Source organism: Mytilus californianus, unplaced genomic scaffold (genome assembly GCF_021869535.1).
Source record: "Mytilus californianus isolate M0D057914Y unplaced genomic scaffold, xbMytCali1.0.p SCAF_22, whole genome shotgun sequence".
In the NCBI taxonomy this organism is placed as follows: domain Eukaryota; kingdom Metazoa; phylum Mollusca; class Bivalvia; order Mytilida; family Mytilidae; genus Mytilus; species Mytilus californianus.
In genome coordinates, this window is record NW_026262671.1 from 3,074,256 (window position 1) to 3,098,304 (window position 24,049).

General features: G+C 32.5%; 1 protein-coding gene across 1 annotated transcript; it reads left to right on the forward strand.

Annotated features, from left to right (window-relative positions):
• Nucleotides 1-40: 40 nt before the first annotated feature.
• LOC127732098 (uncharacterized) lies at nt 41-23,783 on the forward strand. Its single transcript, XM_052241152.1, has 11 exons — nt 41-195; nt 2,043-2,195; nt 5,200-5,425; nt 7,773-7,915; nt 15,730-15,896; nt 18,034-18,112; nt 18,859-18,981; nt 20,129-20,295; nt 21,092-21,171; nt 22,502-22,645; nt 23,612-23,783. Exons 1-10 carry the CDS (start codon nt 105-107, stop codon nt 22,554-22,556), a joined length of 1,284 nt encoding a protein of 427 aa, XP_052097112.1. The 5' UTR covers nt 41-104; the 3' UTR covers nt 22,557-22,645; nt 23,612-23,783.
• The last annotated feature ends 266 nt before the right edge of the window (nt 23,784-24,049 follow it).

Here is a 24,049-nt window from a genome sequence, read left to right on the forward strand (position 1 = left end):
GCAGTCTGCATAATTATGTGATTTATCCAATAGGATTTGAATGGGCGTAACTTTAACGTTTATAAAGATAAACAGACGGTCATTCTTGCAACTTTAAAGTAAAGATGGCTAATTTTGATGGATATGATGGTCATGTCCCAATGTCCCAATCTTCATCTGGACCAATACAAGCACAACAACAGCGTTCCATGGAAGGTAAGTACAAATCTTAAAACAAACGAAATAACAGGTTCTCTCTCTTTAGTACTGTCAGAATAATCTTTCCGTAATAATTTTGTTAATATGATAAAGAAAATTAGTAGTAAAATAGCATTTGTAGAACGACATTAACACAAATTACAAGGAACTGTTTATTACATGTAAAATAAATTACGCAGTAACAATTCCATTTTCTCGAGGAGTATCTTATTTCCAAGATTACCAGACGTTATGCAAATTCATATTATGATACATATTTAGAATAGTATCATCATGTAAAGTGTGGCACGCCCTAAATGAAGCAATAGCTGATAAACTAAAAAGTAAAAAAGTATCAATTTGAACACAGAACGATACTGAATTAAATTAAGCATTAAACCTCAGAACATCTTGGACTATATAAAGATAAAATAAATGCTAGTAAATTAATAAATAAAAAAAAATAAATAAATTTATAAATAAATCAACCATTGAAATATTAAATAAGAACAAAATGAAAAAATCAATTAGATTAATATGTCCAAAATTGTTGTAAATAAAGATCTGTCATTCTATCCTTAGTGTAGATGTATTTAGATCAGTTCTAGTATAGAACTGTCAGATTCAGTGTGCTGGTAGAACTGTCAAAATAAATTATATGGTAGAACCTTCAGAATCAGATCAACTGCAGATATGTCCAAAAAGTTCTAATTTAGAACGGTCCAAAACTATTTTAGGTAAATATTTCATCAAAATCTGTTCTATGTTTCAACTGGCTTAGACTGTAATAGATGAATCCTGTCATTGAGATGTCATGAAAAATGTTTTAAAGATTGTTCTAGAACAGGTCTCTTGACCGTTTCTGACAGGTTTCCAAAGGGATTAAAGCTGATGCAAACTGTATGCTTATTTGTTGGTTAAAACCCGTTGTGTTGGTGTTCAGTTTAGTGTGCTCTGGTTTGCCCTGGAGTATTATTCTTTCAGGACTTTTGATCAATTGTTAAGATACATATAATATGTGTTATATTCAAAATCAGAATTTCAAAAAGGAATTCAACATGATCATTTACCCCAACAACGCAGTGCATATGTGATGAGATGATATAAGTTCATACTTTGACTTTTTGTCTGCGCTATGCTTGTTATCTACTCAATAAAAATAAAATGAAAAATTTTTAAATAATTGTTTTTGAAATTGGAAACTTTAATTTCTTCAAGATGGCGAAAGCAGTTCGTAAATATTTGGAAATTAACGTCCGTTTAAAAGAGGATCCGTTTAAAATGTGATTGAATTTGTGATTCTGTTCATCAGTCAAATTTTTTTAAAGGATTCCTTGATTGACTAAAAGTTGTTCAGTTTGTGATCAACTTTTCCCGCAAATTCAGTTTTGAAAAAAAAGATTTTATTTTTAAAAGAATACAATTTTATTTTGAATAAGATACACATATAAGTAATAAATAATGTTAAAATACAGTAGAACCTTATCAATAATAAAATCGCGATATTTAAAAATATGACTTAACTGAAAAGTGCATCACAAATTGAACAATTTTAGTCAAACAAGGAAGATGATTAGATTAATTTCGCCTGATAAATTAAAAAATAATATTTAACAAAAATATTGTAATTGCCAAATTAATCAAGTTTATGTATTATTATATTTAAAAAAAAAATCGTGTTTGCGTTTAATATGTTAGACATATGCAAATTCAATATAAAAATATAACAGATATAATACAATCTAAACTGTTTTTTTTTAACTGATCAATTATTTATTATTAAGCCATACCAAACTTTGATCAAGACATGAAATAAGCAGTGTTTCTATGATGACCGTTTATGTATTTGGTCATTTTCCTTGTAGCCACAAAAGAGAGGATTTATAAAATTCATGGTAACGTTATAAATATTCTAGAAGAACTAGAAGACCGACAGCAAAAGAAATCGAAGAAAGAATTATTACCAAAATCTGGCACTGACTATTATGACCACAGTGAAAAATGTGACGACACTGCAAGTTTTTTATATAAATTTATAGACAAACAATAACACAAAATATGCAGTAAGGAAACATTGCCATGTCCGAAACTTATATTCTTAATCACCAATACAGTTTTAAAGTATCATTCATGTTACATACCACTTTAAAGAAAATATATCTCCTAATGGTGTATTTAAACCAATAGTTTCTGTTATGAGACTTGTTATGAAATGGCATATACTCGAAACCGAGATATACAATTTAAAACTGAATGTGTGTAACGTTTCAAAACATGTAGTGATTTCAAGATTTGCATTATCTGTGAATCAATTAAATCTTGTTTAAATGTTTATCCTTTTAACTTACACCCCAGTTCTATTGTTATACTTCGTAGTTTATATATCGGAAACAAGTGTAAATGGAATAGGTCTATTGTTACGAATACTAATGGATTTTTACCACAGGATGTGACGAGCGGGGTTTCTGGAAACCCCTGCTTCTACATCCCGAAATCAAAGTTCATTGTTATTCATAACAATAGACATTGATTTTTTTTTAAAACATGAACATAAGAAAAGTGTTCACTACAACTTGTTTAAAGAAACAAATTTTAGGAAGTTCCAATAGCGAAAAAAAATATTATTAAGCATCTATTTTGAATTAAAAGTAATCCTTTTAAATACTCCTTTGCTTGAAAGTAAAAATGTTGATCCCAGTCTCATGTCTATTATAAAGCATTGATCTTAAAAAAGAACGGGAATTCTAACTCACGGACCGTCCTCCACCCCCTGAATTGCCCCCAAAATGGGAGTTCCTAAGTATTCAATCTGCATTTTTGTACGTTGAGCGGATCCAAGGGAAAGGGGGGGTGGGGGGTGTTCCGGGGGTTAGAACCTCCCTTTTTTTGGACGATCAATGCATTTGAATGGGGATATATGGTTGGAACAACCCCCCCCCCCCCCCTTATCTGTGTTGGGAACCCCCTATTTAAAATGGCTAGATCCTCCCCTGTGGTCGATCGTAGGGTTTCTAATCCAGACACACCTATCTCTCAGTATGTCCGAATATTTGTTTATTCTTGAGAAGAGGGTGGGGCAGAAGGTCCGAGCGGGGGGGGGGGGGGGGGGGAGGGTTTCTATAAAACCGTGACATATAAAATACATTTATGATTACCTTCGTTTAACTGATACAGGTAAGTACTTTGGGTTAGAATATTGCCTTTATCTCTAGTTTCATCTACCAAATTCAATGCTTGACTTAAAATATCGTCCGTCTTATACTCGTCCATATTGTCAACTGCATACAAGGAGCATGATGTATTTTTTGTTGTATTAAGAATGCACGAAACGGTCAACCTTGACCTGGTGATCCATATTAGCCCATGGATTTAACTGGAAAATGCAAAATAGCAAATTTGACATTTGTAAAATCTACTCACTTGTCAAAGTTTGAACAAGATTTCAGGTTACTAGTGGAGTTTCAAGTAAAAAAACGATTCTTATAAATCATGGTTTGATATGCGCAATACACATGCTATCCGTTCTTTTTCATTTAATAATCAATTTTAAAAAATATAGGGGTTAGCATCGGGTGTGAGTTAGTTATACACCTAGGGATACGGCGTGTCTGGATTAGAAACCCATCTTCCTCGATGTATAACTATTACAAATGTCCTGTTTGAAACATTTATTTTCATTGACAAATACAAAATATAGGTCCATACCAAGAGGAAGGAGTTGGGGATAAGAAAAATAAATTCATTACCCAGCCTAATAATTTGAAATTGTTTTTATTTGTTTTTAAATTCCACTGACATTTATTAACCGAAGAACTTTCAAACTTTGCACAATGTTAACCTTTTTATAGACTAATTTTTAATATGATTTCCGGATGTTGAAACTATTCTTTATAAGACCAGTATTCCACATGAGCCCCTATTTTACCTTTCAAATAAAAGGTATATTATGATCTGTCAAGTGCCTTCACACAAATTGTTTCTCCAAAGATTGTTTTCTTTAAATGCATATGTTATGGAAAACAAGAAAGCATTGAAAGTGTGTACATTTTATTTCGGCTAGCATTTGTATTTTTCATTCAACATGAATGCTTGAAATGATATACGTTACATATTGTTTATCCAGTTTTAACTTGAAACATATAACATTGTAGTTTCAGAGAAGATCTCATAATGCATGATCTAGTTAATACGGGGTCTCATTTTTTCTTTTGTTTCTGTGTGGAGTTGTGTATTGTTTACGATTTTGGTCACGTTTTTGTCTTTGTTCTTAATTTTTCCATTTTCTTGACTGCTGTAAGACACTAGAAGTTCAGGCCAAAACCTCACCATCCCCTCATGAACACACGTTCACCTATAATTCCAAGCTGGCATAGAAAAAAAAATTTGATGTTTGATTTCTTGAATCGTCTGCAACTAAGACTATAGTTACAAAGGAGTAGGCCCGGTAAGATCCCTTTTTGGCCCCAAAATATAGCAGTTTTACAAATTTGTTAAAATGTAAACTTTTAGCTATTTATTGGAAAGTAGAATAATTATGTTACATCAAAATGGACTGTTTTTGACAATACAATGCACATGCATCGGGTACTAGCATCATTCATTCATGCAATGAAATCTTCACAATTTTAGCATTTTTGCAAATTTTTAGACGGTTTTCGTCTAAAATGGAAGTCGCCGCATTTGTGTTCAGTCTTAATATCTAAATGTATGTTGTATTTGATGATTATACGTAACATATATAAAGGTTGAGACTGAACACGAATGCGGCCACTTTCATTTTTGACAAAAAACAACTGAAAAGTGACATTTTATGACATATTTGATAGATTTTTCATATTTAAGCTTGAATTTGAGCGTCTTTAATGACTAAATCAGTTCAAATCTTTCACATAAACTAATTGAATCAACTGAAGTAGACACTTAAGTGTTTTAAAAATGTCCAAAAATCTGAAATTTTAGGCCAAAACTGGCCCTTACCGGACCTTCTCCTTTAAAAAAAATACAACTTTTAACAACAGGTAGATGAAGTGGCCCAAGGCCAGCTTATTGCATGTGAAGCTGTTTTGAAAGGTTGTGATCCCCAGATTAAGGACTCCCTGCGCAAAGAACTGGAAGAAAAGACTCGAAAATGGCTTGCAGTACGTCAGAGCAAAAATCTTCCTAAAGACATTGTAGATACATATGCTGAAATGGCATTAGAAATAATAACAAGGGGAAAGACCAAACATGCAACGGAATTCACCGAATTGTAAGTAGAAATATCTTCAAATCATTTCAATAATGATATTTAACATTACAAATATAACGAAAATAGAATTATAAAAAAACTACAGAAACAAATTTAGCACTTGCACTAAATATTGTCTGAATGCGATATTGCACATTTAACAATCGTCAATGAAGTTTTATTAATGATTATCACGGTATAAATTTGTGAGGAAGGAGGAATAAGGAAAAGCTTTGTTGGTGGGAATTCGTTATCACAGTTTGTTAAGTCGTGGTAAGGGAATGTAGTCGTTATCTCGTATTTGAAAAACTGTGATAAAAAAGTCCAAGATAAAAAAATAATATATTTTCATCCAAGAACATTAATTTTATATCTCAAAGATGTCGAATTCAAACAATAAATTTTGGGAGTTCCTGATTGGTTTTCTGTAGCTTCTGTACAAAACCGATTTTTGACAATAATTTATCTATAAATAAATTTAATTAAGATATGTTCGCCTGATATGAAGAATGCCTTTTTTTCATCACTTGGCGTCCGTCGTCCGTTGTCGTCGTCGTCGTCGTCCTGCGTCCGTCGTCCGTTAACTTTTACAAAAATCTTCACCTCTGAAACTACTGGGCCAAATTTAACCAAACCTGGCCATAATCATTATTGGGGTATCTTTTTGAAAAAAAATGTGTCCGATGACCCGGCCAACCAACCAAGATGGCCGCCATGGCTAAAAATAGAACATAGGGGTAAAATGTAGATTTTGGGTTATATCTCTGAAACCAAAGCAGTTAGAGAAAATCTGACACGCGGTAAAATTGATAATCAGGTCAAGATCTATCTGCCCCGAAATTTTCAGACAAATTGGACAACCCCTTGTTGGGTTGCTGCCCCTGAATTGGTAATTTTTAGAGAAATTTTGCAGTTTTTGGTTATTATCTTGAATATTATTATAGATAGACATAAACTGTAAACAGCAATAATGTTCAGCATAGTAAGATCAACAAATAAGTTATCATGACCAAAATGGTCAATTGACCTCTAATGGAATTATTGTCCTTTATAGTAAATTTTTAACAATTTTTTGGAAATTTTTGTAATCATGCAAAAATCTTCTTCTCTGAAACCACTGCTACAGATTTCACCAAACTTGGTCACAATCATTATTAGGGTATGTAGTTAAAAAATGTGTCCGATGACCCTGCCTGCCAACAAACATGGCCGACATGGCTAAAAATAGAACTTAGGGGTAAAATGCAGTTTTTGGCTTATATCTCTGAAACTAAAGCATTTATAGCAAGTTGACAGTGAATAAAAATGTACATCAGGTTAAGATCTATTTGTTCTGAAATTTTCAGACGAATCAGACAAGCCTATGTTGAGTTGCTGCCCCTGAATTAATCATTTTAAGGAAATTATGCAGTTTTTGGTTATTACCTTGAATATTATTATAGATAGAGATAAACTGTAAACAGCAATAATATTCAGCAAAGTAGTATCTACAAATAAGTCACATGACCAAAATGGTCAATTGACCCTATAAGGAGTTATTGTCCTTTTAAGTCAAATGTAACAATTTTCGTAATTTTTGTAATCTTTCACAAAAGTCTTCTCACGAAACAACTTAGACAAATTTACCCAAACTTGGCCACAATCAGCATTAGGATATTTAGTTTGAAAATGTGTCCGATGACCCTGCCTGCCAACCAACATGGGGAGGGGGGGTGCAATTTTTGACTTATATCTCGGAAACTTAAGCAAAAGTATAACAGTTGCATTATTTCATGCACCAATTGTAAAAAAAAAAACATCAGGTGAGCGACACAGTCTCCTTGGAGCTTCTAGTTTCATAGCCCACACATTACGAATATGCTACAGAAATCTATTTAAGTCCACCGCAGACTTGAATTTGAGATAAAAAAAAAAAAAAATAGGCTTGTTTTATGACTAATTGAAATATTTAAGATTTGTGTTAACAATGCTTCTGAAATATTTTCCAAAGGTTTTTATAAATCGTGATTCCGAATTATCACAGAATGATGCTAAGCATGTTATTCGTAATAACGGACTTTAATATGATTTAATAAAGTTGTTATCACAGATGAAAATTCTAATCATGAAAAGTTTAATATCTTATCCCGAATTATAATCGATTTATAATCGTTGAAGAGCTGGTTAGACCAAAACGGATAAAACATTAAGATTTTCAAAGGTCCTAAATTAGCTTCCGTAACATTCAGATTTGATTATGATCTCTGCGCCTGATATGTATTATGTTCAAGTTCTTAAGGAAACAAATTGTTTCAAAGAAATAAATCCTTTTCCGAAGAGATTTTGATAATCATTGTTTGATTCTATAAAGCAATAAATATCTCGACAGTAAATCAAAGGAACACCCAATGACTCCAGATGATGTTAATTTGCTCATGACTGGACAGTATAAAGCAAGTGAAGTTGACAAAGAATACGCTAAGGACCCACAGCGTAAAGCGAAATCTCCTAGTATAAGAGCAGTGGGAAAAGGCAAGTATATTTCAATGAGATTGAAAAACTTTTGTGTTTTAACAGACATCCTCTAAAATTCAAATATTGTTTTGGCAATTGTATGTGTGTGATACAAAAAAAAAAATCAGAATTGAGTCAGATATTAGCAAAAAAATTTAAACGGATCAACATAGTAAATGTTTGCCACTCTACCGAAAATCGGAAATTCATGCCCAGTTATCCCTATAAATAATCCGTGATACTTCGGAGAGCGTTTTTCATATATGTTAGCTTATAGTTTGTACTGTATGCTTATCAATAATGTCTTTATTGGGGTCTATTTGGTGTTATTGTTATTATAGCCTATGTAAGCATTTTAACGGAATATATCAGATGAGAGGCATTATTGTATTGTGCTTAAAATAGCATCAACAATATATGCATAAATATATATTTGTAAAAAAGAAATTTTTCTGATTTCCAAGATTAATATAATTTCAAAAGTATGTTGTACTATTATTTGTCTGTTTGTCTTTTTTCATTTTTAGCAATGGCGTTGTCAGTTTATTTTCGATTTATGAGTTTGACTGTTCCTCTGGTATCTTTTGCCCCTCTTTTATTACCACTGGGTCGATGTCTCTGCTGGTGGACATTTTGTCCCCGAGGACATCATCCACCCAGTAGCAAAATTACATGAACTTACGAAGATCTTACAGGATACTGGCTCGGACGTCGCCCAGTATAAAAAGGTCCGAAACAGACATCACCATGGACACGGTGTCGTCTGATACGGCAGGTGTCCCCTCATCACCAGGCATGACAAATATCCAAAACATGACTCATTCAGATCATCATACTAGTGACAATAGCAATAGTACACATACATGGCCATGTTCGGTTCTCCTTAAAGACATTTTAGATTTTGATGACTCTGGACAACACTGTCGCATTTCGAAATGTGAAGCCAAATGCTGCAAAACTTGTGAAATTTTAATAACAGATGCTCAATTCACTAGCAATGTAACTAAGAAGTCTTATTTTACCAGAAATTACGATGATCTGAATTGTAAATCATCAATGTCGTCTACGGATTAGAGTGTAACATTTGCGGATTGGTATACGTCGGTGAAACGAAAGGAAGGCTAAACAAACGAATGTGCTGGTATAGATCAGACATTAACCTCAATGCAAACGACATTCTTTACCAGCATTTTAATCAACCTGATCATTCCATCGTTTCTATGACAGTTCGCATTATCGAAAAAATATACCACAGGACTAACAATCCTCATCTTGCAACGCCTCTCCGTAGACAAAAAGAAGACTACTGGATTCGACAATTGGGAACTGCGACACCATATGGTTGCAATGACAAAATTGATGGTATAGGCATTCTATCTAGTCCTTCGTGTAGCTCGGTGAATGTGATGAATATTTTCAACTCTACTCTTCGACGTAGACGCAGTCATGGTCATCGTCATTATACATCACCTACTCTGCATGATGTCCATATACTTGCTTCCATTTATACAAAAGTCGTTAGGTATTCATCACATTCGCACGCAACTTTATTCATTACCCCTTTCAAAACTTCATTGTCTATTTAATTTATGTTTGGAAACCACTGTTACAAACCCTCATTCAAACCAATACAAACTTACAGCTATTATTTCGGACATTGCAAGTCACATACTTTTCAAACCAGTTCTAATTGGAAAAGATGAAAAAGAGAAAAGATCTTTTCTTTAACTTTCCTTTGCCAACAAAGTTTTCGATGGCGTCAACTTATGCAATATCCTTCATCATATATTAGTTCAGTCGAAAATACCTCCTTATTTCAAAGATCAGTCTGTACCAATCATTTCTTATACCTATACCAAACCAATTGCAACTAAAAGTTTCAATTACAAACACGTTTTGCATGATCTCAATATTGACGACTTCAAGTCTAAACCTCCTGATTGCACTTGTGCTAGTTTCCAATTCACATATAATCCGGCTGGCCACGTTATTGCCGGTGACCTCAACATTGTCAATAACACTTCCCTGCGAAATGTGTTATCCAAAGGTCCGAAATATCGTGAGCCTAAATCCATCAATTGGAAATACAACTTTAAAATACTAATGGATTCAGTCGAGGATTATGCCAGGCAATTGGCTAAGCCTGAGAAGGAAGACGTAGATACTCTTTCCAAATGGATTAAGGCTGTGATGTCGTTGATACAAATCCGAATTAAGAAACTGAATGGGTCTATCAATACCCATGCTACGTCAATCTTTAAAGACCCAAATGTTGCAAAACACTTGTCCTACCTCCATGACATATATGTTGTTTTTCCCGCAGATAAAGCCCCAAACAACATCGTTTTTGTGTGTAAAACTCATTACATAAACTGCTTGATAAATGAATTAGGTATTGACAATTCACTTGGAAACTCAACATATACCCTCACGACACTTACCAAAGAGGAAATCCTAGATAATGATAGGTTTGTTCTATGTTCCTTTGGAATTTCAACCAAAGATGAAGAACTGGATCTTCTATCACTGTATTGGATACCTAAACTACATAAGTGTCCTTAAAAACAACGGTATATTGCTGTGTCTTCCAGGTGCTCCACGAAATTCTTTCTAAATTATTAACATCTATTTTATCAGCAATCAAAGCCAGGCTTCAAAGTTATTGTGAAACTGCCTATTCTAGAGGTGGTGTGAATCAGATGTGGATACTAAAACATTCCAAAGATCTTTAAGAGTACATACAATCTAAGACTCTTCCATCTTGCAATAGTATTAAAACATTTGACTTTTCTACACTTTACACAAGTATTCCCCATTCCAAACTAAAAGACAAATTGAAAGAGTTGGTATTGCTTATTTTTTTATAAAAAAGAATGGCCAACGTAGAAACAAGTATCTTGTCTTATGGAGGGATAAATCCTACTTTGTAAAGGATCACACTGATTCAAACAAAAATATTCTCTGAAACTGACATTATCAAGATGATTGATTTCTTGATTGACAACATATTTGTTACGTATGGGATACAATTGTGCCCCTCTTCTTGCCGACTTGTTTCTTTACTATTATGAGGCTGACTTCATACAGGAACTTCTTAGGATGAAAAATAAGAAGATAGCAATATCCTTCAACTTTACTTTCCGCTATAAAGATGATGTTCTCTCACTAAATAATTCAAAATTTGGTGACTATGTTGAACGCATCTATCCCATCGAACTAAAGATAAAGGATACAACAGATACAGTTAAGTCTGCCTCATATCTTGACTTACATCTAGAAATTGACAATGAGGGTCGGTTGAAAACAAAACTTTACGACAAAAGAGATGATTTCAGCTTCTCAATTGTTAACTTTTTATTTCTATGTAGCAACATTGCAGCAGGGCCTGCATACAGAGTATATATCTCCCAATTGATACAATATTCCCGCGCGTGTATTTCCTATCATGATTTCCTTTATAGAGGGTTGCTGCTCACAAAGAAGCTATTAAACCAAGAGTTTTAAATGGTGAAGTTTAAATCATACCTTCGTAAATTTTACGGACGCCATCACGAGTTGGTTGATCGTTCACAGATGATATGGGATATGTTTCTTACGTCGTAACTACAATCCCCTTCCCTTTTCATGAATGTGACCTCCCGAATTAGACTATTTACCGGATTTGTAATAACATGAGCAACACGACGGGTGCCACATGTGGGGCAGGATATGCTTACACTTCCGGAGCACCTGAGATCATCCCCATTTTTTGGTGAGGTTCGTGTTGCTAAGTCTTTAGTTTTCTATGTTGTTACTTGTATAATATTATTTGTCTGTTTGTCTTTTTCATTTTTAGCCATAGCGTTGTCAGTTTATTTTCGATTTATGAGTTTGACTGTTCCTCTGGTGTCTTTCGCCCCTCTTGTATTCTTCCGTGATTTCATTTGATTAAATGCATATATCAAATGTAAGAGATACAAACCAAATTCATCCTATTTAAGGCTAATATGTCTCGTTATGCTCTTATACTTCTTACTTTATTTGGCCTTTTTTACTCTTTTGGTTTCGAGCGTCTTTTGTAGAAAAAACGCGCGTCTGGCGCAAATATAAAATTTCAATCCTAGTATCTATGATGGGTTTATGTCCGTATAACAACATTGACCGAATCTTCCAATCTTTAAAGGCATACTTTTTAAATAGACGATATCTATAACGATTGCGAAGGAGACGCGGTAACGAAACAAACAATGAATTTGGAAATAACTATTGAAAAAAGGGTTCGTAGAGTATCATTGATTCATTTGATATCTTGTATCAAATGGTTTTCAATACTCAAAACACACTAACTATATTGAAACGTAATTATCCACATTTGACTTTCGTAACTATCCATCCCCGATAGCAGCATACAAATATGTTGTTGTCCATTTGACTGCTAAATATACTATATGTACACATTGGTGCAAAATAAATTTACTATACGTGATCTACAATACGTCACTCAGGTTAAAGATGATTGATAGAAGAAGTGTTTGCTCTTATGCATTATAATCTATATGTACATGATGTACATATATGAAATGGCTTGAAAATATTTATTTTCTGGGGCAAAAACTGGGCTTTAATGTCCTTACTCACAAAGTGTATGGTAAAGAAAAAAGGAAGATGTGGTATGATTTCCATTGAAACAACTATCCATCCGAGTCCATAAAATAACTATCCATTATATTTTAAATGGCGTGAATGTAAACAATGGGAGATCATTCTACAACTATGATAAAAACCAATGATTGTAGTCAGTTATGAAATACCCCTCGACTTTACTTAATGCAAAACAATGCAAACCAGCCCCCCCCTCCCAAAAAAAAAGTGACGGGTTTATACATGTTTGTGAACGCTAGCCTTTCGCCCGGGTATCATGCACAGCATAAGAATAAGAACAACTCTGCGTCCTTGAAAACTTAAATACAATTTTGAATGGCGTAATTACTACTTCCAACTCCCCACAGCATAATATATTTCAAAGATTGTGTTTTTCATATTTTTTCCTTTGAAAACTTGTTAAAATCAACGATTTTAATGTTATTGAACTTTCCATGGTTATGGCTGCGATTTCATTTGTCCTTAACTTTCTTAAATACGTACCTAGACAAACTTAGACAAACTTATAAACAAACAATTAATGTAAAGTTTTGAACATTGCTTTTTATAAATCTGCATTTAAATGTCTTCATTTCCAAGTTTTGCTCGTCAATTTGTTCTCTGCTTTAAAAATTACCATAAAACCGATACTCATCCTTATGTGTCGTCTCGTACATGTCAACTCTGAAGAGCCTTTTCGTTTCCCTTTGGACAATGAACGTTTTAAGCATCAGTCAGTATTATCAAACTGAAATATATGAAAGATAAGAAAGTACAGAAACCATTTTTTCGAAGGTATTTGTTGCGTCATTGACTACGTCCTGTATTTTAATAGTCTAATTATTCATGAAGAGCTATTATTGTGTCAATACGGTTATAAAATTAAATAAGTAATTAGATTATAAAAAGATTATTGAACACCTTTACACCGTTTGGTAACACAAGTCTTTCGAATTTCAGAAATACCCCCGAGACATTTGAAACCAGGACCATATAACACAAGTTATAGACATCAACAACCTTCATAAAGATGTGAAAACCAGAATTTGGAACATTGAAACATTAAAAATAACAAATATGCTGTATATTTTATTGATACATCCAGCATAAATACCGTTGTTTATGAGAAGAAACAATTTAAATACTATTTAAAATTGAGAATTGATTTTTGATAACGGTATTGTGATGAGTAAATGTTACAACTAAATATTTTTATAGTGTCATTATATTTATCTTCGAATTCTGTTTTCTGTCATTATTGAAGTAATTTGAATGCTTACGGGAATTTTTGATTTAATTAGATCTCTTGACGTGATTTATTTCGTTTATTATGGTCTCTGTTAGATTTTGGCATTTGTTTACCCAACTTTTAGAAACTAACATGTCTTGAATCGAGCTGGTTATGGCTATTTAAATTCATTATATTCTGTCTGTAGTTGTTGGTAAAAAAAATACAACATTAAACGAAGCAAACTATGATTTATACATAAAAAAGTGAGGCCAAACGTCAAACTATACGCCAACAGTCAAACAACACAAAAACAAGTCGGCATGGCATCTTTAACAATGCATGTGTATCTACCGTGTGATTGTCAAGGCCTTTTATAGCAACAGCACTATTCTATCATTTTGATCTAAAAATTAGTTGATTTATATACACGTATTTTAAGAAGAGTAAAGACGAACTAACATAAGTTCAAAACTGCCTATCATCCGTTCTTTTTTTGTGATCTAAAGCTAGAATCAATATTAATATTCGTACGAAGGCAACACACATGTTTGGGAAAAGTTATGTACTAAAAGAACTACATTCATATTAGTTCTAGTAGCATGAACAAGGCATAAATTAAAAGTACTGAAAGTAAGAACAAATCACGAAAACACCGCCATAAATTGTACCAAAATATCATTTTGAAGATCACGTTATAAGGTCGTCTTCAGTTTTTGTTGAGACTCTTGTTGCTAAGTCTTTGTTGTTCTATGTTTTGTATACTGTTGTTTGTCTTTATTTATATCTTTTTAATGGTTTAGCTTTTTTGAAATACTGTGAAAGTGCTATGATGAATCAGTTTGTCTCTAATAAAATTTCAATTACATTTGGATATAATGTATAACCTGATGTTCATCATAAAAATCATTTCTTCCGATACTGCATACTCAATTTCATAGTTGTTTCTTTCGCGGCATTGTCATTTCTTTTTCCAGTGAAACTAATTCAGGCTATTATCAAATTTGAACGGACGAAATTATTGTCGGACGAACTGAAAAAAATATGTGTCGTTTTTGTCACATTGAGTTACGTTTAAAGATTCAATTACAAATCCATAATTGTTTAGAATGTGTATAAACAGATATAAGAATATTTACATTTTTACAGTACTGTCCTCCCACTACTGTACTTAAGCATTTGCATAATGGTTTATCAAATATGGTCTTTAGAGTGCAGTATATGATATTACAAAGTATGATTGCAGTGCTGCAATGTTGCGTTGTTTGCAGAGGGAGCACCAAATCATTTATCAAATGCTATGTTTTTTTTAAGAATGCAATAAAAAAAATCATCCTTTTCAATTTGATATTGATTCCAAATGAGATCAATGATTTTATGTTATAGATAGTACAGTAAACTGAAAGATTTGTTTTAATTAATGCACGTCCTTACTTCCTTTGTCAATTAATGGCACGTATTTTAACTTCGAAAGTAAATATTACCTTCTTTCTTTTCATACGTTTTAAACATACGTTTATAATTCAGTTTCTTTTCCATAATCAATTCAATTAAATGGCTCAAATAATTTCCCCCTCAAAATCCAAATATCAACCAACACATCGATATGAGGATTAGAACAATTTATGTTTGGATCACATGCCTTTTTCTGAATTGAGTTACCAACAGTTTCTTAAATAGTTGATAGATGTCACAACGTCAATTTTTATAATTTTAATAATCACGGTTCAAACTGCTTACCATCTGAGACAAATAAAGTAACTGTTGCTACATATTTTGTTTCATAGTTCAAATACCGTTTATTAATCATATAATTATGATAAAGACTTTATTTGAAGTTTAATTATTAGGCATACATGTATAGACAAATAAACTTTAAAAACATTTTAATCAGTGCGATGAAAGCTTTCCCTTTCTCATGTTAACATGAAAGTCGTCCTTTCAATAGGTCAATGGTTTAAATGAAACATGATGCATTTTATAGAGGAAGCCCATTTCCTTAGCCTATCGGGTTATGGAGACAAATGCCTTGTCTTGCTCAGCGATGGAACTATATTGTCATTCAAAGGATCGAATTGGAAAATGGAATCTAAGGTTACAAATGCAAACTTCACAAGGATACAGGGATTACCTAGATGTTTGAAACATAAAGTAAGTTGTTCTCATACAGGTTAAGGTATTGTGTAACAAAACAGTGTCCTCGCAGATATACATACTGTTATCAATATAAACGGTAAACATTATACTTGGAATCAAAAACAGTTTCTGCTGTCTGTATCATTATTTCCGTTATTATTCTGGTGGATGCTTTTGCTATGACCCACGATATTCTAATGAAACTGACGTATAACAAAAATGCCAGTTTCCAAGGAAAATTCAAAGAAGGAACGTCCATAAAACCTGACCAAACAAACGCTGGACTATGTCAATCAACGGATTGAAAGGAAAACAACTGTCATATTCCTGACTTGGTTCTGGTATATAACTTTCATTATAGCATTAGAAATACACGCGATTAAATCGGTTTCCCACCAACTATTCAAGTTCTAAACATACACATCGGTCGCATGCAATGCATAAAGTAATATTTTCATTTTTCTAAAATCTGTACTGGCTTCAAAGAAAAATTGTAGATTTTAAATCTGCTTAATATATCATTGCGTTTTCCTTAATTTTATATTAACAATTAATTTTAAGTAATATAGATCATTGTAACGTTTTAACTTTAAATCTTTACTTGCATTTTACTATACGTATAAGGTATGCAATAAATTTTTTAAGCAAATAATGAGTGATGAAGACAAAGCGTTTGGTTTATGAACATAATCGGGGTTGTTGTGTTAAAATCTGGTAACAAGTCATTCAATGTATTTTACGACAAACAGTACTTTTGTTGAATGATAAAACATAGGTTGCACTTTATGATTACAGCTGTTTCATAAACAACGCCTCTTTTCGGAGATATATAATTATTACTGGATTCAACGCCCTTATAGTGGATTCATTGGTTGTATAAACTGGACCAATTCACTAACACAAATAGGTCATCAACAAATTCCTTTAAAAAACGTTTAACCCTTATAATTCTTTAGAATTTGATATAAGATATTTAATTTTCCTATTCGTAACACGTAAATTGTACATTTATGTCATTGGAATGGCCTGACGAATGAATATGTGTTTGGTTTACGTAAAAAATGTACACCATCAATTTTGCTATTTGCAAAAAAAAAATCAAAATTATCTTTCCATGAATCAAATGTATGTTTTGTGTGTATTATTGATTTAACGATAAACGCGAAGTGAAAATAAATATTTCTAATGTATAGCCGATTTGTATTATTATTGCCGCCATCTTGTTTACATTGGTTACCGAAAGAAGTTCGGTCAACGTCGTCTATCGAAAAGTAAATGACGTCAAGGGCCACTACCGGAAGTCCTCTCGACCAATCATATAAATGTATTCCCTAATATTTAAATCATATAACAATTGTTCATAGATGTTTTATTTTGTTTATCTATTGGTTCCCCGATATGATTTCTATGTTTCATATCGTAGAGACATAACTTGGGAAAGTTACCAGGATAAATACACATGAATAGCTGTAAATTCAAATACTGTGCAAGACGCCAAGTGAAGGGAGAGAGTACTGCGTTTTAGTATAAGTTTAAACTCTAAAAAAATTCGGGGCATATAAATGTTGAAAATATGCCACATAGTTCTTATTTTGACTTTTGAAAAGCATAGTAGTGCAAATAAGCTTTCCATTCTATGGTCTATTTTTTTCGAAACTTCATAGTAATTGTAATACAATTTTAGCCGTTATTTAGATTGCGTTTTCTATATTTGTAGACCTGCAACCTATAAATTCACATTAAAATATACTATTTCTTTAAATGCACTGTGTCGCCTTATTTTTAACTAGCTTAAACGATAACTTCTACAGAAAAACCTGAAAACCTGCACAACACACTGTGTATTGAACCAACCAGTCCATGCTCTTTATATCACAGAACGAAGAAGCAGTTCCTATTCCTATTCTTTTTAGTGTTTTAGGCGTCAAGAAAGAAAACTGTTTTGACTACAATCAACATCATATTAAACAAATACAAACCTCTGTTTCAAAACATTATATTACAAATCAGAAACACGATTGTCCAAATAGTATATGTATTAAAGTTTCAATACTTGGTATTTATATTTTAATCTCACACATGTGAATTATTTGTGATCTGGAATTTGTTGAAATGTTGCTGATGTCGTTGATATTGACATACTGCTTTGTAGGTTCTTGCAATAAACGAAAGTGGTGAAACGTTTATAGCTGATTCTAATTGTCAGATTTGGGTACCTTGTCGTGTTGGAGGTACTTACTTTTTTTTTTATTCATGTAACTATTTAAGAGCACTGACAAACATAATCATATGCACTACCTTATACCTGAGTTTTTGTTCAAACGAAATCAATTTAGGTTGTTATAGATTGTAAAAAGAACAATTTTAGTGCTTCAGTTATATTACGGCATCAAAATATATAGTGAGGAAGCCAGTGCATCCAAAGAGAACAACCTTCTTGCAACACGAAAACTGGCAATCCTAGTCAATTTGTTTGGTTCCACCTGGTGCCAGTGAATGCAAATCAATGTAACACTTTTTAACTTTTGTGACTCTAAAGCGCTGCACTTGGTTTATCTTCATCTGGGACACTCAAACTCATACATCTGAAAGCCATGGATGAAACGATATTAGCCGACATTCCGCTGTTCTAGCTTTCAAATAAGTAACAATGAAGGCAGAGGATATCAAACGCCCGATAAATGTCGTAGGTCGAAGGAAAACATACATACACGTAACCATCATGGACAATTAGAAAAAAAAAAGACAAAAATCCTAACAATTTTAATATCTTTTAAATCACAAAGATTACAGCTGTCAGGTTGCACTTGTTTTTGTCTATTTTCATTTTAAATACAAATAATCATGATAATATCGAATTAACTTTTAAAATTCCTATCAGTCTTTATTTTCATTTCATTTGGTTTCTAAAAAGATCCAAACATAAAAGAGTTTTTTCTTTGAATTCTGTATTCTACATATTAATATCATGTTTCAGATACACAGGTCCTCAACATTGTTGTTGGAACTGAGTCAGTACTTGCTGTTGATATAAAAAACAATGTGTGGAAATTGGAGTCAGGAAATGGTCTTATGTGGACAAAATTCTTCCACTTCCCAAGTAATAACTTATATATTAAAACTTAACATTTAAAAAATTGACATCTTAGTTGTTTAAAACTTGTAGCACAGGTTTTATTTAATCAACTCGGAACACTCTCGAGGTTTAAGCTCGAATTTGGTCCTCAATGCTCTTCAAATTCGTAACTCATTTGGTTTTTTTTTTAACTTTTTTGATTCGAGTGTCAATGATGGGTCTTTTGTAGACGAAACGCGCGTCTGGCGCAAATACAAAATTTCAATCCTGGTATTTATGATGAGTTTATTTACAACGACTGGATTGATCCCACTGCTTGTGGAGTTTTTATTCCCCGAAGGTATCATCAGCCCAGTAGTCAGCACTTTTGTGTTGACAAGAAATATCATTGATATTGTCATAATTATGAATTGACTGTTTACAAAACTTTGAATTTTTGAAATACTAAGGCTTTTCTACCTCAGGGTTAGATTACCTTAGCTGTATTTGGCAAAACCTTTAGGAATTATTGATCTTCAATACTCTTCAACTTCGTACTTTTTGGGGCTTTTATTTTAACTTTTTTATATTCGAGCATCACTGATGAGTCTTTTGTAGAAGAAACGCGCGTCTGGCGCAAATACAAAATTTCAATCCTGGTATCTATGATGAGTTATTTGTTCAACGTTTCAGACGTTGTCAATACATTTAATGTAATATCCCTATGAAAATTCAGTGTTTTTGTATAATATAATTTTAAAGATGTTATGATCATTGACTAATTCCAATTAAACCTTCGGCTGTTTTCTGCTCTTTGGTCGAGTTGTTGTCTTTTTGACACATTCCTCATTTCCGTTCTCAGTTATATATTACAATTTTCATATACTTAAATCGATTAACAAATGCATTATAAAAAGTGAATAACAAAAATACTGAATCCCAAGAAAAATTCAAATCGGAAAGACCCTTATCAAATGGCATTATCAAAAGTTTAAACACATCAAACGAATGGATAACAACTGTCATATTCCTTATGAAAATTTGTGGCTGAAAACATTTTATTAACTGCAAATATATGGTTTCTTGTGAATAACAGATGGTAGGGACAGACTATTTGTGTTTCTTTGAATTTCATTTAAATTTATCATAGATATGATTTATGGTTATGCTTATTTTCATATTTAAAATTCAGTATTTAAGGGAATGATAGACATTGTCCTTGGAAAAACGAAACGATGGGCTGTGAATTCTGGTGGACAAATATTGGTATATGATCAATCAAATAAATGGCAGGTAGATGATACACAGCCTGAGAGAGTGAAGTTCGCAAAAGTTTACGCTAATTTGTGGAATGACCAGGTAACCGAAGAATATATCAAACGATTTTTTTTTAAATAAAATGATTTTAACAAATTTATACACTTTCTATTTTTCTAATGTTTACACAATCTTTCCTTTCCTAACCTTTTATTCAATGAACGTGTGGTTTGTTTTGACTCAGTTCTTCATTGATCGATAATTATGACGTTAAATGTTCTTGCTCTCCATTGAATTTCCTATTGTGACGTCATGCAAACAAAAATGTGCCCATGTCTGTCAACTTCACATAAAAATAACACATCTGTTTGAAGATCGTTCAAAAAAGAGAATAAAGTGTGTCTACATATTGTTTAAGAATCATTAGAGAAACAGACTCCATCACCAAATTTTGTGTAATACGATATTATCCACTCTCGACATTTAAGTATTTAAATATTTTGGAGCACGGAAAATGTATACAATGTTTATGAAGACACTCACTATGAAATAATGTTCAGCGTAATGCAAATAACTACAATATATCACTACTTTTGATCTTGTAAATCCTCCCCTTCACAGATTAGAGTATGAACACTTAAATGGATACTGTGGATTCATTTATTTTCGCGGATACCAATTTTCGTGGCTTGCGGTAAACTTGCATTTTCGTGGATATGTAATTTCGTGGTTTTACCAAAGTCTGCATACAAACTGATAGAAAATTTGTAATTCGTTGAACATTTAAATTCGTGTGGTTCACCTGTACCCACGAAAACCACGAAAAATGGTATCCAACGAATAATAATGAATCCACAGTAATGGGAAAATATATGTATTTTGCATTTTGTCCTTTCAGGTTTTTGCAATTGATGTCAATGGCAATGTTTACTCAAAGTTATCGCAGAAGGATTTGGAATGGAGTCAAGACAAAAAAAGGTAATTAATAGTTCAGAGGGGTTCATGTTGTCCTCAGGTCTTACCTGTTATCCTAGCTAGGACACTAATAAGAATTAATTTTATCTTCATAAAACTCAAAACTGATTTCATCCAAAAGTGTCTTGAATAATGATATGAAGTTATTTGAAATTTATTTTCAAAACCTTCAAGCAAATATAACTACTGTAAAAAGGTATACGGGAGAAACAGCACTTAATTCTCGTTTCGATTGGAATAATGTGGTAGTTTGAATATTAAACAGAAGAGTATCCTGATTTTACTGTTATAAAGTATTGAAAAACATTATGAAATAAGGAATATATCTCCATCTTGCAAAACTCTGATGCCATGCCTGGTTTTGACTTTACTTTTTGTCCTTATTGGTATATAGATCCGTTTACCTTTTAAATAATCTTTGTGTTTTAAAATATGTTGGCCTCGAGCATCACTGAAGAGACGACATTGATTGTGGAAATGCGCATCTGGTGCAGAAAAATATTTTTATATTATTACTACCACCGGGTCGATGCCTCTGCTGGTGGACTGATAGCTCCTGAGGTTATCACAACCCCAGTAATCAGTACCCCGGTACTGGCATGAACATACGGATTTCGTGTTATCAAAATTTGATGTTATAACATTTTGGAAACTATTTTGAATTAAAGAATATATCTCCCTCATGCAAAGCTCTGATTCCATGCCTAGTTTTAGCTTTACTTGGTTGCTTTTTTTTGTATACAGCTCTTTATCTTTTTATTAAGCTTTGGATCTTAAATAATTTGGCCTCGAGCATCGCAAAATATTTTGGCCTCAAGCATCAACGAGGAGACATTGATTGTCGAAATGTGCATCTGTTGCAGAAAAAATGGTACCGTTTATGTTATAAATGTTAAATGTGACCTAAAGCTGAAATTCAACATAACAGGGAAATGAGGTGTTTAAAACGTGTTTTTCAACATACCTTAAATCTTTTGACAAACAAGAATTTCAAAGTATTAATATTCTTCATATCTTCTAGGAGAAATGCTTTTTAGCTTATTTCAATATATTAGGGGCCTCGGTGGCGGAGCGGTCTTAGTATAATATATTTCCTAGCTTTCGAGCTGTGTAGAGCTCGAATCATACACATTGTAAGTGCGCTCGACTCCAATGTTAATTGACTAGGAATGTTAGTCTTTTTACCCTATATGTTTTAGATTAATATAATTATTATGTCCTTGTTGAGAACTCATAGATATAACCATAATACATAAATTATTTGCAAAATTTTTAACATTGGATATCTACGGAATATGTGTTATATTATTAATGTACCAGAATTATATTTTAGGACCAAGACTTCAGACCCTCGCACTGACGGACACAACAATTATAGGTATCGATAAAGGGAATGATATGTGGTATAAAAAGACTTCAACATCTAAAGTTAATGATAATACTTGGGAACGACTGAACTCGGTGTCAGATATTCTTAGTGAGTAAAACTAAGTCATATTCATTATGTTTTCTTTTCCCAGGTTAATCGTATTAAATAATGCAAGTAGATTAATTCTAAAATGAGTGCATCACTATAAAACAACCCATGTTTACGACATTTTATAAGTGTTCAATCTGGATTATACCAAAATATTATGCTGTACACATTCAAATAATCTGGAAATTGCGTATTGATGCATGACAAGTTTTACTTTTTGAATATGCATACAATATATTATTTTTTTTAAAATTAATCCGATAGTTTTCACGTTTTAATTAGTTCATATTAGTGATGTCCAGACCTTTTATAGATTGATATGCGGTATGAAATTTTCTCATTGTAGAAGGCCGTGAGGTTACATATAATTGCTAACTTTTTTGTCAATTGGTTTCCGGTGGACAGCCGTACCACATCTCTTATTTTCTACATACGGTGCAAATAATTCGGAATATAGTACCATTTTACAATTCATATTATTTTGTTAATTCCTTTCACGAACACAATACTTGTTTTCCATAAGTCAATACGTACCGTGAATTTTAAGCACTGGGCACTGTTGTAATGACAAGCCTAGTAGTGCATCATGTTGGATTATATAATATACAAACATACGTATATTTAAGAAATTCATCAGTATAGGTATTTACAATTGGTTTGTGTTCTTCATTTGTTGTTAAATTCAATTAAAGTATATAAATATAAGTTTGGGCTGTTGTTCTGTGCTATTTATTTTTGATTAATTATATTGTTAGTCAAAGGTACAACTCGTGTATAAATAGTTTCAATTTAAAAAAGTGCAAGTAGCCATTTCTTCCGAATCAAGGTTCCATGATGTTCCCCAAGACTGTTGAAATTCACTGCATTAAGATATGTTTTTATCCTGTGCAAATTAAAGATATACTTTACTTTCCTACTGAACTTTTAATATCAATGATTCTAATGTGCATATTTCTTTTGTTTTAGGTTCATGTCGTTTAGGGAAAACTGACAATGAAGAATTGATACAGTAGTGTATAACAATTAGTCAGAACACATCTAAAAATGAGAACTATGTCCACTCAAAGACTTTTTAGTTGTTTAGTTGTTTTTGAAATATATTGCTGCTCACCCTATAATAAAACTTCAATGAACTGTTTCAATGTACACAAGTTTATGTGTTTGATAAAAAAAAAGAAAAGAGATGAGTGTATACGTCAATGCAACAGCAGCTCAACGACATCAAAAACTGATTTACATCTGGAGTACAATATAAGCTTTTCAACAATACGTAAGGTCCCAATGCATAATGGTAAGCGATATCTCGTCCGTAATCATTGTAATATATAAAAGTGGTAAATAAACTAAGCATTATGGAACACCTGCCACTATCAACCTTATATTTCAAAAACATTTGAAAACAAC